Below are 14,406 nucleotides of genomic sequence, written 5' to 3' on the forward strand. Positions count from 1 at the left end.
GGAGCTGGAGGGACCGGGGCACCGCCCTGTTCCACGCAATCTCGGGCGCCTTCCCGGTAGCGGCGCCGGGCGGCGGGGTGGGGCTCGCCGTCATCTATTTACCAGCCTCGCCCCTTCGACGGGCGCGCCGTTAATGAGATTAGCCATTAAAAAGCGGGCGAGCGGCCGCCGCAGAGGCTCGGGGCCACCCCCAGGCCGAGCCGGGCTGGACGGCGCTCCTGGGCGCCGCGCACCCAGCCCGCCGCGCGCGAGGCCGAGCGCCGAGCTCCGAGCTCCGGGGCCATGGAGAAAGCGCGGCCGCTGTGGGCCACCCCGCTGCAGTTCGTGTTCGCCTGCATCTCGTATGCGGTGGGCCTGGGCAACGTGTGGCGCTTCCCCTACCTGTGCCAGATGTACGGCGGAGGTGAGTGCGGGCGCCCGGGCTGCGCCGTCCCCGCAGGACCCGCGCCGGCGCCTTCCGTGCGGAGTGGCCTGGGGGTGAGCGCTGGGGTTGGTCCCATATTGCATCCCAGTAAACTGAGGCTCAGAGAGCAAACTTGCCCAAAGTTACAGAGTTGGGAACTGGACCCAGGACACCTCAGTCCACAGCGGGAGCTCTTGTCCAAAGCGCCTTCCGGAGCCTTTGCAGCCCCAACCCCATCGCTGGTGCGGCCAAGCCCCCCGGCGCACTCTCGTTACCCTTCATTGTCCGTCAGGCTTCTCTGTGAGCAGTAGGAGGCTCGGGGGACACTATTTTCTTCCCTCGGGAGGAAGAAAGGTGGCAATATATGACTGCTAGTGAGTAATCCTTACATTTAAGTGTAAAAAGTGAGCAGGAAATTATCTCGTTCAACAGAAACTCGTTATACAACTTTCAGATCAGAGACTTAGATTCCTGGCAGCATGATTTGAAACTCAGGATAAAAGGATCTTAAACTATTTCTTTAAACGTTTAATCAAAAGATTGGTTGGGGTTTGGAACCACAATAGGCAGGAATGCTAATCTCTCTATTTCAGTTTTGCTTGTTTTGGGTTTTTACAAATTTTTCCTCTGAAGCATCACAGCACACTCACTAGACAGAAAGCAACACACCCACACAGCATTCCTGTACCTTCCAGGGAGCTGGGTACACCTTCATGACTTGCCAAAGTGAGGGCCAAGTGCTTTTTTTGGAAGGCAAGGCGGCAACAGAGAATGAAGTCTTAGCATTAAAAAAAAAATTGTTTTTTCAGCTATTCCATTTCTACCTAAAGGTAGAATTCTGACAGAAGGTAGACAATAAAAGGATGGCCTCCATCTTTTAATAAGAGCAAAACATTGGAAACTTTCTTAGCCCTCAACTAAAGGGAATTGGTTCAATAAATTATGGAACATACACCAGCGGTGCTCTTTGAAGCCATTAAGTTAGTGTTTGTAGAAAATGTACATGAGTATTTTTTCATATCGTATATTAAGTGGAGGGAGGGAAGTCAGATTCAAAGCGCTATAAAATGGATGGTCAACTGTGTTTTAAACTACACAGAGAAAAGAGAATGAAAAAAAAAAAAACCAAGGGGGAATGCAACAGTAGTTAACTCTGGGTGATTTTTGCTTACCTTATACTGTGTGTGTGCGTGTGTGTATGATGTCTTCTATAATCAGCATAAGTGGTTTTTTCACCATAAAGGACAATGAACGATGTTAGAGCAAAGTATTTACCAAATTTAATCCATTTAAGAAGGCTAAGAAGGCCAAGACCTAAAACGCTGCTTCCTGACCCTCACCCCTCCAGCTCAAAAAAAAGACAAAAGGTTAGTGTACAGTTTTTTAAAAAGTGCATTCTTAATCCTCTGACTCCTTTTTTGAAATTTGAAACACGTATATACCTCTTAATTATGTTAAGTGCCTGTGTTCCTGTGTGCTCTGACAGCTTCATAAATGACTTTTGAAAGACTTGTCAACATGAGATTTCCACATCATTTTATGTTCAGCATACCTACTCATGGTACCTTTATCCTGACTACACATTTCCTGGACATCAGGCCTAGTGAAACTTGCTGTCACATGACTATTTAATTCCTTGTTTCTAACAACACCATCATCCGAATAGTCTGCAGATGGACACAGGTAGGGTTGAGTAGTTCTGAAACAGAGTATAGCTGATCCTCCACACAGTCGAAAATCCCTGTGGTTGGCCCTCTGTATCTTCCGTTCCTCCATATCCGCAGTTCTGCATCCATGGATTCAGCCAACCAGGAATCGTAGTAACGTGGTATGTACTACTGAAAAAAATCCACTCATAAGTGGACCCATGCAGTTCAAACCCAGTTTTTATTCAGGGGTCAGCTGTATCTACAGAGTTGCCAGGGAAACTGCAAGACCTTCAGAACCCAGGAAAGGAAAGAAGACATCCTGTGCCTGGTACAGAGTATACTTAGGCTGATGGATGGATAGATGATGGTTGACTAGCAGATAGACACTGGGGAGGGGACAGATTGGTGAGTGGATGGATGGATGGATGTGTCCAGGATGGACAGATGTAGGATGAATGGGTGGTGCCCTCTCAGTCCTAAGCGTCCACAGAACCAAGACCTGGCAGCTTATCCTTGCTCAGTAAGGACTTGACCACCTAACACCTGCCCCTATTTCCACCTCATTTCCTGCCACTCATCCTCCAGCCCTCAGAACTATTCTGAACAACTCTCCATCAGTGAACGCCCACTCTTTGCCTCCACACTTTGCACAAGCTATTCCGCCATCTGGGATGCGCTGTCAGCCTGGAGCACTCTCAGCACCTGGTCAGAAGGACTGCACCTTGTTCTAGAGTTTGTCCCCCATCAGCCCCATCTCTGTGAAGTGGTGGGGTCAGAGGAGGCACCCAGTGAATATTTGTTGGATGAACGAGCCAGGTCTATTATGAAAAGCCACAGAGTTCACGAGCTGGGGATGCTGGTGGTTTTCGCAAGGCTCTCGCTGCCCAATGGCTACAATAAGTGCTTTATGTTTACACACCCGTGCCTGACGGTAACCAAACACATGGTGAAAAGCCCCAGAAGGGTATCTAACTTCCCTCTACACAGAGCCGTGACTTCCAGCACCCCCATCCCCTGCCAGCCAACAAAGAGCTTGTTTATCAACTGTAGAGCCAAGCTGTGCCAAAATACTTACCAGAATAAAAAGGATTAGGGGTCCACGCTGCTTTCCATGAGGTTCTGCCCATGACCAGGGAGGCTGGTTTCTTTCCTGCTCTGCGGGCCGGGCCGGCCCGAGGAATGTTAATTCTGAAGATTACATTCCAGGTGCCAACCACCTCTTACAGCACGTCAGCGCTAGAACAAAGGAAAGGCAGCTGAAGGAACTGCACAAAAGCTCTGCTTGAGAAAGTCAGCAGGTCTTGGCGACTATGTCAAAGTCTAGGGCCATGGTTGTTCAGGATGAAATTGGGATGCAAACGTGCTGGATACTAACGTGCGGGAAGTGAGTTCACCAGCGGTTGACCTTGTTATAAACAGGCTCAAATTGTGGAAGAAACGTGGAGGGATGAGAATAGTTATGTGGCTCACGGAAATGTGGATTTTTTTTTCACCTGTTTTCTCTGTATGATATTTGAACTAGAAAGAGGGGAAATCAGAGGACACCTGACCAGACAGTGGGACAATGACACTTCCCCTCAAAGCCCTTTCTGCTCCTCCCTGGTGCTTAGATCATTAGATCATTAGTCTCAGATTTTGCCCACCTAAGTCTCTTGATAAACTACAGACTGCTGGCCCCATCCCTAGAGATTCTGATTTGCAGACCTGCATGGGAGGGCAGGATTCTGCATTTCTGACAGGCTCCTAAATGATGCCGATGGATGCTGCTGGTCCATGGACCACACTTTAGAGGAATCCCTGCCCCCCACCAACCAGGCCACCAGCACCTGGGAGCCAGGGAGTGGGGTGCCATTAATGTAGAAAAGCTGGCTTTTGGAAGGAGGAGCAGGACCCAATTTACAGCATTTGCTGATGACCAGGATGTAAACACTCCCACTATGGCAGATTTCAGGTCACCAATGTCATGTCCAGGAATGTGGGGCTGGAAGAGGTGTGAGGTTCGTGTGAGCCAGTATGAGCCAGCCTTGGCCCGGCCCTAGAGCCACAGCCCCTCAGGACAGCACACAGCCGGGGCTGAGCCGCACCAGCTCAGTCCACGGAAGGACGGTGGACAGCACCACCGCTGCTTGCTTGTGCGTGTGTGTGTGCACGTGTGCACGCGTGCTCATTCTCTGGCTCATGGTGTTTTCACAGCACTCCTGGATAGAACAGGAACTTGAGTTTCAGAGGTTGTAAAGTACCAAACACATTCAATTTGCAAAGTCAACTCAAGATGCCGGGTCCCAGCCATCAGAAAATGTGGCCAGGGCATCCTGGGAGAGGCCATATCTGCTGCTCATCCTGAGGTTTCTAGGTTCAATCCTGGTAACAACCAAGCTATCGGGCCCCTAGCATGCTCCAGGCATTTTCTGCAGGTATTCAGTTAACTCCTCACAACACTCCTCAAGTCAGTCTTGTCTCCACCCCCCACCCCTCTTAGAGATGGGAATCAAGTTCAGAGAAGAAAAGATGACTTCTGGAGGAGTAGCTGCGACCACATCCGGGTCTAATCCAGCGCTCTCTCCACAGACCATCCAGGGCTCTCTCTGCAGACTATCCAGCATCGTCTCTGATCTGATAAAGGCAGGACAGGCAGGCTGCTGCTGAGGTCCGCACCTTCTCCCAGGACCCTGAGTCACACTTGCCACGGCTCAGGGCACTTCCTCATGTGGTTCTGGTGTGACACTCAGCCATGGCTTCATCTACACATTGGAGGGGGCCTGGCCAAGTGGCTGATGTCTGCAGCGTCCGTCCATCTGTGAGGAGCCCTTGTCACTGATGGTCCAGCCTCCTCTCCACTTCTGGAGGAGGTGAAAATGAGGGTTAGGTTGGGGTTAGACCGGGCCATCTACACAGAGCTGGAGAGGTGCCTCCATTGTGTGTTTCTGCATGACAGACCACTCTAAAATGTCAGGACTTAGAAGGAATGATAGGATTAGAAAAATCACCATTTGGCAACCAACACAATAATAATTGTTTCAGGCATATGCTAAAACTAGTGGGTGAAGGTCTGATGAGAAATAGGATAGTTACCTAGTCCGGAAACATCTCCCTACAAGACTCTTAGTAATTGCAAAGGGGAAAACAGTAAGAGAAACCAGGTAGACCCCTCCAAACCTAGTGAGCAAAGTTAACGTTGCCCAGCATGGGGCAAATCAACATCACATGCCTCTGGACAAAGACCCGGCTCCTTTAGTGTTCCTGCCGAAACCCCAAATGAGGGACATTCCACAGAGTAACCGACTGGTGTCTCCAGCATGTCAAGGTCATGAGAGACAAAGACAGAGTGTGGTGCTGTCCCAGATTAAAGGAGGCCAACAGACATGGCACAGGCCGTATGCGATCGTGAGCCAGATTTGAGACCAGGGAAAGGCCATTAGTGGAGTAATTGGTAAAATGCCAGTAAGGTCTGCAGATAAAATAATAGATCTGTGTCAGTGTTGACTTCCTGATTTTGCTCTATGCACTGAGATTATGGAAGAGAATGTCTTTGTTTTTAGGAAATACATATTGAAGTATTAAGAGGTAAAAAGGAAAAAGAAAGTTGTGGCTGAAACAATTAACTTATTTCTCCCACTTCTGTGAGGGGCTGGGTGTTTCTCTGCCGGTTTCGTTTGGCCTGGCTCAAGCAGCTCCATTGGCTGGTGGGTCGGCTGGGCTGGAAGGTACTCACATGTTGGCAGCTGATGCTGAGTTGGCTGGGACCCTCCTCCACGTGGCCCTTTATCCCAGGTAGCTTGGACCAGCTTCCATACATGGTGGTCTCAGGGCTGCACTCCAAGATGATGAAGGTGAAGCTGTAAGCTACCTTGAGGCCTGGGCTCTGGAACCACCATGGCACCCTCTTCCCCACTTCCTACTGGACAAAGCAAGCCCCAGGGTCAGCCCAGATGCACGGGTGGAAACAGACTTCACCTCTTCCCGGGAGCGGCTGCAGAGTGTGTGGCCATGTTTAGTCTCCAGCACTGTGCCCCACCGAGATGCAACAACATCGAAGGTGCAAACACGCCCTTTTTCAGGCCTCTGTCTGCCTCTCCCTGATGCCAGGGTCTCCCATACAGATCCAGGGGCAGAGTGTGACGTAAGAGGAGCATGAGGAGCAGTTCAGTCAGAAGAGGGTTGGTCAGTAGTCTTGTTCTCAAACTGGTCACTAAACAATTTTCTGTTATTGTGATATGTTTGCATGCAGAATAACTCACTTGTTTTGGTGTACAGTTCTATGAATTGTGACAAATACATGAAGTTGTGTTATCACTACCAAAATCATATCCATTGTAGTCAGCCCCCCCCCCCAGCCCCCAGCAATCGTAGGTCTGTCTTTTGTCCCAATAGTGTTGTCTTTTCTGGGATGTCATATAAATGGAATTACACAGTATGTAGCCTTTTGAATCCAGCATCTTTCACTGAGCATAATGCTTTTGAGATTCTCCCATGTTGTTGCATGAATCAGTAGTTTGTTCCTTTTTATTAGCTGAGTAATATTCTGTTGTATGGATGTAGCAGAGTTTATTTCTCCATTCACTCACTGAAGGTCAGTTAGGCTGTTTCCAATTTAAGACAACCATGAATGTGGACACTGTAAACATTCGTGTGTAGGTCTTGGTGTGAACATTAGTTTTTATTTCTCTAGAGTAAATACCTAGGCATGGGATTGCTGGGTCATACAGTGAACGTCTGCTTAACTTCATCAGAAACTGCCAAACTGCATTACAGAGTGGCTGCACCATTGTACACTTCCCCTAGCAGAGTCCCTCCACATCCTCGGCAGCACATGGAATTGCCAGCATTTCCTGTTTTAGCTGTTCTAATAAGTGTGTAGCATCATCTTATTGTGGTTTGAATGTGCCTTTTCGTGCTGAGCACCAATACTGAACATCTTCGTGTGCTAGTTTGCCTTTCACATATTTTCTTTGGTGAAATGTCTGTTCACATTTTTTTGTACATTTTAAAAATGAGTTCCTTGTTTTCTCATTATTGAGTTTTGAGAGTTCTATATATATTCTAGATACAAAGGCTTTGCCACATACATGTTTTGAAAATATTTTCACCCAGTAGCTTGTCTTTTTACTCTCCTGACAATGTTGTTTATGGAGCACAGTTTTAAAGTGAAGTCTAATATTTTATGAAGATATATCAACATTTTCTTTCACAGATAATGTTTCTGATGTTTCAGCTAAGAAATCTTTGCCTAACTTAAGATCAGGAAGATTTTCTCTTGTGTTTTCTTCTAGAAGTTTTATAGTTTTGAGTTGTAATAGGTCTGTGATCCATTTTGAGGTTTTTTTAGGGGGAAGGTATAAAATGTGAGGTATGGATTGAAGTTCATTTTTTTCTGCATATAGATATTCGCTTGTTCTGGCATCATTTGTCGAGGCAGTGAAAGTAGAGCAGATCCACTGGGAGAGTGTGTCTGGCTGGCTGGTTGCGCGGTGGGAGGGGTGAAAGAATCACTGGAGGGCAGGGCTGAAGAGCCCTCATTCCCATCTGGGCGCCTGGCCTTGGATTTCCGACCTGCCCGTGGGCAGCGGACCATCAGGCCCTGGGAAAGAGGAAAGCCTTCCGTGGACCATTCCGGCCTCCTGTGGTTACTGTTTAACACCTTGGGTGAAAATAAGCTTTTCTTATAACCAGTGAGGGTTTGAATGTTGCTCCAAGCAGGTTGTCCCAACGCTACCTATCTTGATAGGTATGTGGTGGGTGAGAGCCCCTGATGGCCTCTTGGACTCCTTGCTGTTGAGAGGACCTGGGGTAAGAGGCTGAAACACGTTTCTCCTGGGCAGGAAGGGAGCAAGGAAGGGCCCGGCAGCGTCTTCAACACAGAGCCCAGAAATGAGAGGGCAGGATTTGTTGTAGCCCCGGTGTGAGCAGAGCGGATGGAGACCTGGCGGTGTGGGGCTCACGCTCCCGAGCACACAGCCGCTGCCTTTCTCTCCGTGGGGAGGGAGCCTGGGGTGGGAGGACGGGAGGCTCTGCTTGGCCTTTCTGCTTCTGGGCTCATCTTCCCAGTGGAATGTCCTGCAGCTACTTGCGGAGTCAGGTGGAGGTGCTTGGGGTAGCCCAGAGAGTGATGGTGCGATCCTGTTGAGGGAGAAAAGTGGGCTGTAAGGCCGCACGTACATACAACGGAGGCATTTTTGTAAATACCAGATGTTTCTATGAGCATATGTATTGTGTTGTTTACCCTAATACTTTCAGAGCCAGTTCCTCCTGTAAGCAGCCTTTAATCCCTGCATCTGTAGGGTCAGGGTTTTATTTTAATCAGAAGTCTTGCCCTCTTCTCCTAGTGAACTTTTTTCAGGTCCACTGCCAAGGAGCCAGGAACTGAGGGAGGAATGGCCGAGGGGCTGCGGAGGAGGGGGCCGAGACCAACCGGAGAAGCAGTGGCTCAGCTGCCGGCGGGGACAGCCGGTGTGGGGGACCTCCCAACAGGCTGCCATCCTTTGTCCATGTGTCTGGCGGTGGTGGGGGGGTGCCTTTCATGGCTCCAATCATACCCTCTGGCTCCCCACTATCATGGGGGCATTTGTCTGCAGGTGGCTCCTTGGAAACCAGTGGGTTTAAAATTTGTATTGGTATAGTACCTTTATTAAAATGAAATTTTAGGCTGAAGGCCACTGTATAAAATGGATAAACACAACGAAGGTGCTCTGTAAAGGAAGGTGAAACTCCTCTGCCCACGTGATCCCTCGTGGGCTAGGAGCAGGGCTGCTAACCTCCCATCCACCCCACACCCAGCTTAGGGCCCAGCCCAGAGGAAGGTTTAGTGAAACGGTTGTTTAACGTAACACCTCCTGTGGGCACCATCAGGGCTGTGCGAAAAGCCCAAAGGAAGTGTGTGGAGGTGGACGGCTGGATGGACAGATTCAGGAATGATGTTCAGAACATTTAACCATGCAGTGGTCCAGGCTCTGATCAACCATTAGTTGCTGCAACAGAAGATGGAATGGGGGTTTCTGGCCGAGGGGCTGGGGCAGCTGAGGCATTGAGGAAGGCACTCATGGGGCTTGGGACAGCAGCAGTCTACCACCCAGAATGGAAGTATTTAAAGATTTTAACAACTGATCTGGCCACATGTCATCCATGGATAGATGGATGAGTAGAAAGATAGAAGGATGGTTGGATGGATGGATGGAAGACAAAAGAGTGGATGTTGGAAGAATGGAGGATGAGTAGAAAGATAGGCAGATGGATTCTGAAGGAAAGATAAAAGAAGACCGGATGGAGGATGGTTGGATGGATGGATGGATGGATGAATGGAAGATAGGTGGATGGATGGAAAGGCAGAAGGATGAATGGACAAGTGGAAAGACTGAGGGAAGAAAGGGAGGATGAATGGAAGGACATTGGCTGAGCCGTTGGGTGGGTTACAAAGCCCAGCGCTGATGACCTGGTTTTGGCTGGACACCTGCAGGTAGTTTCCTGGTGCCCTACATCGTCATGCTCATCGTGGAGGGCATGCCGCTCCTGTACCTGGAACTGGCAGTGGGGCAGCGCATGCGGCAGGGCAGCATCGGCGCCTGGAGGACAATCAGCCCCTACCTCAGTGGCGTTGGTAAGTGGGTCCTTTCCAGTCCTCTCCCACCTGTGGACCCTCAGACTCTATCCTGGGCAGGAGGAGGTGAGGGGAGAGTCCACTGGTAAAGCTGCTGGAGCAAGGGGCAAGCATGAAGCCCAGGAGAGAACCCTGGAATGGGGTGGGCGGATGGCCCAGGAGGGAGATGCTGTAGAATGTGGGCTGGATCTCTTACCCATGGGACAGTAAGAGAAGAAGGATGCATACCCCAGGGAACTGATGCCACATTGCTTCTCTTCTCTGGGCCTCAGTTTGCTCATCTGTTAAAGGGAAATAACTGACCAGGAAAGCAGCTGTAACTCTGTCCTGGCCAGCAACCATTCTGGAAACTCCCCTGCTAATTACTACTAACTTTACGTGTATTTGTGTGTGAGCTCATTTAATCTTCATCACACCAGAGAGGTTGTGGGGCACCATCCATATCTCCAGTGCACAGAAGCCAAGGCTCAGTGGATGGCCAGAGGGGCACAGCTTTCCATCCTGCCTCCGCTGAGTTACTTGGAGCCAGTGTCCTGGGCACCGGGGAGATGGTTCACCTGCTCTGCACAGCTCTCACGTGCCAGGGCTCCTCTGTGAGCAGGAGGAACTTTGACCAGCAATGGCCATGGTCCATTCTGCTCGTCCCTCTCAACCCTCCAGCAGAAAGGCAGGCGGGAAAGCTGAGGGATATCTCAGGAGCAAGGAGGATGTAAACCTGCACATGACTTAGATACAGAAGAAATGCGTCCAGTGGCCTCACAAATCATCTCCAGATCCAGCTGCCTCATTTTGAATGGCTGTTAATTTTTAACATGGAGGTGTGTGGTTTTACAATCGGCTTGAGTCATCAATCACAGAGGGCTTCTCTGACGCAGCATTTGTGGTGCAATAGGAAAGATACCAGATGTTTATGCCAATCAGGAATTCTGGTGAATGTTTAACAGCTGGCTGTCCAGGTGGGTGGGGGTGGAGGAAGGCCTGGTTGTAGCATTTATGGATACCAATGGTGTAACTACTGCCACCAATGTCAACTTCTAAGGCGGTGCCCCAGGGTGTGGGGTTGAGCAGAGATGTGCACAGTGGCTCTCAGGGCTGCTGAGGGCCAGCTCTAAACATCTCTGGTTACCAACCCTCTCTCTGCTTCGGGTGCCCCCAACCCCTCACTGGTTCCCTGCAGGCCTGACCAGGTCGGGGCAGCCCCCATCCCCTCCACTCCTGACACACCCCCTCACAGCCTGCTCCCTGACACCACTGGGCAGGGTTTGGCACAAGTGACCCAGCTTCAGGCAAGCCAAGGAAGGAGCAATTATGATGTCTGGCATCAGTGACAAAGTGCTTCTCATATGGTTCGAATCCTAGTTCTGCCACTTCATAGCTGTGTGGTCTTGGGCAAGCGTTGTGCCTCAGTCTCCTCCTCTGTGAAGTGGGCATAACAGTACCCGTTTCACAACAGCATTGTGAGGACCTGAAGCATATAAAGTACATTGCCCAGCACCTGGCACTTAGATCTCAAAAGAACGTCACCAGCCTCACGTCCCAGAAGACGGGGAGAGAGGTGGGGGAGAGACTAAGCCTTAGAAAGTGCTCGCAGGTGCCAGGTCACCAACCTGCCAAAGGAGGTTTTGCCACCACAGGGTGGACACGGCAGAGCCACCACTGCCCGGTCCGTGTCGGGGGGAGGGGCGGCCCTCAGCGCCCTCTGCGTCCTGTCCCTTCAGGCGTGGCCAGCGTGGTGGTGTCCTTCTTCCTCTCCATGTACTACAACGTCATCAACGCCTGGGCCTTCTGGTACCTCTTCCACTCCTTCCAGGTGAGCAAGCCCAGGCAGCGCAGGGGCCGCAGCAGGAGAAGGGGAGGACCCCAGGCCACCCACCTGCCCAGGGGTGGAGGGTGGGGGTGGCAGCCTTAGAGCCGGGGCGTGGTACAAAGGGCTGGGGGGAGGCCGGGCACCCCAGGACCCCTGCTGTTGTGTGTGTGCACACTTCTGGAGAGCAGGCCCATGGCTTTCATCGGGTTCTCTCTGAAGGATGTGACCCCTGAAATATTAAGAATCACCACATAGTGGGTCCTGGGGGAAACCTGTGAAGAGAACTGCTGGGGAGGGGCTCCACCCACGGAGCATGACAGTACCGGCCTTCGTCCTTCTCCTGTTCCTCCTGTTCCTGCTCCTCCTCCTCCTGCTCCTCGCCCTTCTTCCCCTCCTCCTCCCCATATCATCATTGTCTGTTTCTTGTTCTTCCAAGTTTCTGCCTCCAGGCTGAGCCCCTCCTTTTCTCTGCAAAATTCTCCTAGAAGGACCGTTGTCACCCCCTGTAACACAATAGCAGCTCTTCCCAAAAATAAACATTTAAAAAATGCATTTCTGACTATAACCATAGCTGATGCTCACTGTAGAAAATGAGGAAGGGGCTGGAAATCGTAGAGAAGAGAGAATCCTGATTCTGCACCAACAGGTGGTCTTCGTATCTGAAATGGGGATTTCCCCTCCACTGCCCGTGTTCACTCTTTTCCTCGGTGCCCGGCTTTCACTCTTGGGGACCCCACTGCCACTTCCCCACTCACCTCCCAGCAGCCTCCTCCATCTCAGCCTCTTCCCCAGTGGGAGGAGACAGGAGCTCGCTGGACGGATGCCTCACCCTTGGCCACTGAGCCAGGCCTTCACGACTCAGACCCTGTCTCCAAGGTCCAAAAGCTAGGCGGGGCCGGCATGGACTGTGAACTGGCCCGTTTGTGAGGCCAGTCTCTGGGGCACATGGGGCCCCGAGGAATGCTGGGGTGAATGACCTCAATAATCAGGAGTTGGCATCTACTCTTAGAAGGTGCTACCTCCACACCCAATTCTGGATTCCCAATCCTCCCCACCCAGGTCACCTCACTGGAAAATGCCTTGCGCACATCCCTGACAGGAAGAACTCTCTGCCCTGAGCTTAGCTGCAGCCCCTCACCCTCTCCCTGGCTCAGCCTAGAGCACCATGAAGACTAGCCACAACCCTCTCTCTCCCCCACCTTCCTCAGAGAAGCAGGGCACTCCTCTACTCTCCAGCCTGGGGACCATTTCCCCTCCTCTGTGCAGGGCTGTCATGTATGGTTGGGCAAGTTGTGCATTGCACAACACCATTCCAGCTAAGGGGTTGCAGGCATTATAGATCTGTATACTTATTAAGACAATTTTCCAAAAGTGGAAGCAATGTGTCTTGCTCTAACAAATCAGGTTAATTTGACCGTCTTCCAAAGGCGAAAATAGAATGTCTCAAGAAAGGGGTTATCTTTTTCTAACCCTCCGAAGTGTGAAGGTTAGTGATTCCTGAAAATCACTTGACTGTGAGTGGTCATCCTTCCAGTTGAAGGATGGTCCGTCCTTCACAGATCTGTCTCTGCCTTGGAGCATCCTCCAAGGTCACATAATAACGGTAGTTCCTGCAGCAACATTCACTCACACCCTCTCTGGGCCAGGTAGAGTCGCAAGCACTTCAGAAGTATTTGCTCATGTGATCATCACCATACCCCATGATGCTGATACACTGAGTACTGGAGGCAGAGGGGAGTTAAGTAGCTGGGAGATTCGATGCAGGCAGCCTGGCCTCAGGGTCTTTGCTCTTGTCCATCCCTCCTCCAGGCCGGGCTTTCCAGCCTCGTGTCCAGCCTTTCCCTGCAGGAGCACCAGCTGTTAGAAATGCAGGTGCCGGGATCCCAGCCTGACCCACTGATTCAGAGCTAGAGACGCTAGGTTCTGGGAATTGGTCAACTGAACAAGTCCTTTGTACTTTAAAACTTCTCCATGCTGGCTTTGTGCTAGAATCAGCCAAAGGAGCTTTTAAAACTCCAGTGCCCAGTCCCCAGCCCAGGCCAGTGAAACCTGAGTCACTGGCAGGGGGTGGCAGGGAGGAGCACAGTAAAAGCCTGGGCATTGTATTTTTAAAGCCTCTGTCGCAGCTGACTGAGTCACGTACAGGCTGGGAACCAGGCTGGGCTGGGCAGGCAACAGCAACTGTCCAGTGAATGGACCCAGTCAGTCCTGCAGAAGCCAGGCAGATGGCCCGGGGGCTGTCTTCTGGGCTTTAGGTCCACAGGGAGCCTCCCAAGGACTGGGGCTCAGTGCTGGTAGTCTGCAGGCACCTCAGTTCCCTCCGCCTGGGCGTCCTCCCCAGGAGCCCTCCTCAGCGGTCTAGCCCAGATGTCTTTACATGCCAACTGGTGTCCAAGAAGGCAAAAATGACAGCTTCAAGGCCTCATGCTGAGGCCAGGAAGTCACACAGTTTCACTTCACTGCGTTCTGTTGGTCAAAGCAAGACACAGGCCAGCCCAGGTTCACGAGGCGGGTCAGTGGATGCCACCTCTTGAAGGGAGGAACTGCTGGTGGTCACCTCTGGAAACATTTGGGGCCAAAGCTTGAATCTGGCTCTCCATTCCAGTGGGTGAGGGTCCCTTGATTGCTGCCAGGGGTCCCACCAGCACAGGTTCCAGGTACTTTCCAGGTGACAAACCTGGGCTCCAGCTGCTCACTGGCAGTGTGGCCCTGGCCCATCCAGGGAACGCCACTGGGGCTCAATGCTGTTTCCTGTGAAATACAGGGATTGAACCCTGTGGGGTTGGACTTGATTCTGTCAGTGGAGGGTTTTTGTCTAATGAAGTCTGAGCTGGGAAACTGATTAACGTGGAGCTGTTCTTGGCAGAGCAGAGGTGGGTTCCCTAACCCCCATCTCCCTCCAAGCCAGAATTTAATCCACTCTCCCCTACCCAGCTGGGTACTTCTCTTTAGTGCT

General features: G+C 51.1%; 1 protein-coding gene across 5 annotated transcripts in view; it reads left to right on the forward strand.

Moving 5' to 3' along the window:
* The first annotated feature begins 204 nt into the window (after positions 1-204).
* The window catches only part of SLC6A20 (solute carrier family 6 member 20), a 32,486-nt gene continuing 18,284 nt past the window's right edge, over positions 205-14,406 (forward strand). Inside the window, exons 1-3 of one of the 5 annotated variants that reach the window (XM_010982758.3) lie at positions 205-403; positions 9,503-9,643; positions 11,362-11,453. In XM_010982758.3, the coding sequence (XP_010981060.2) occupies positions 283-403; positions 9,503-9,643; positions 11,362-11,453 (354 nt within the window). In that variant the 5' untranslated portion in view covers positions 205-282. Of the gene's footprint in view, positions 404-7,208; positions 7,840-8,389; positions 9,644-11,361; positions 11,454-14,406 lie in introns of those variants that run through there. The other 4 variants (XR_004142412.2, XM_010982760.3, XM_064496637.1 and 1 more) reach the window with 4 other exon arrangements.

This window comes from Camelus dromedarius, chromosome 17 (genome assembly GCF_036321535.1).
Source record: "Camelus dromedarius isolate mCamDro1 chromosome 17, mCamDro1.pat, whole genome shotgun sequence".
Classification (NCBI taxonomy): Eukaryota; Metazoa; Chordata; class Mammalia; order Artiodactyla; family Camelidae; genus Camelus; species Camelus dromedarius.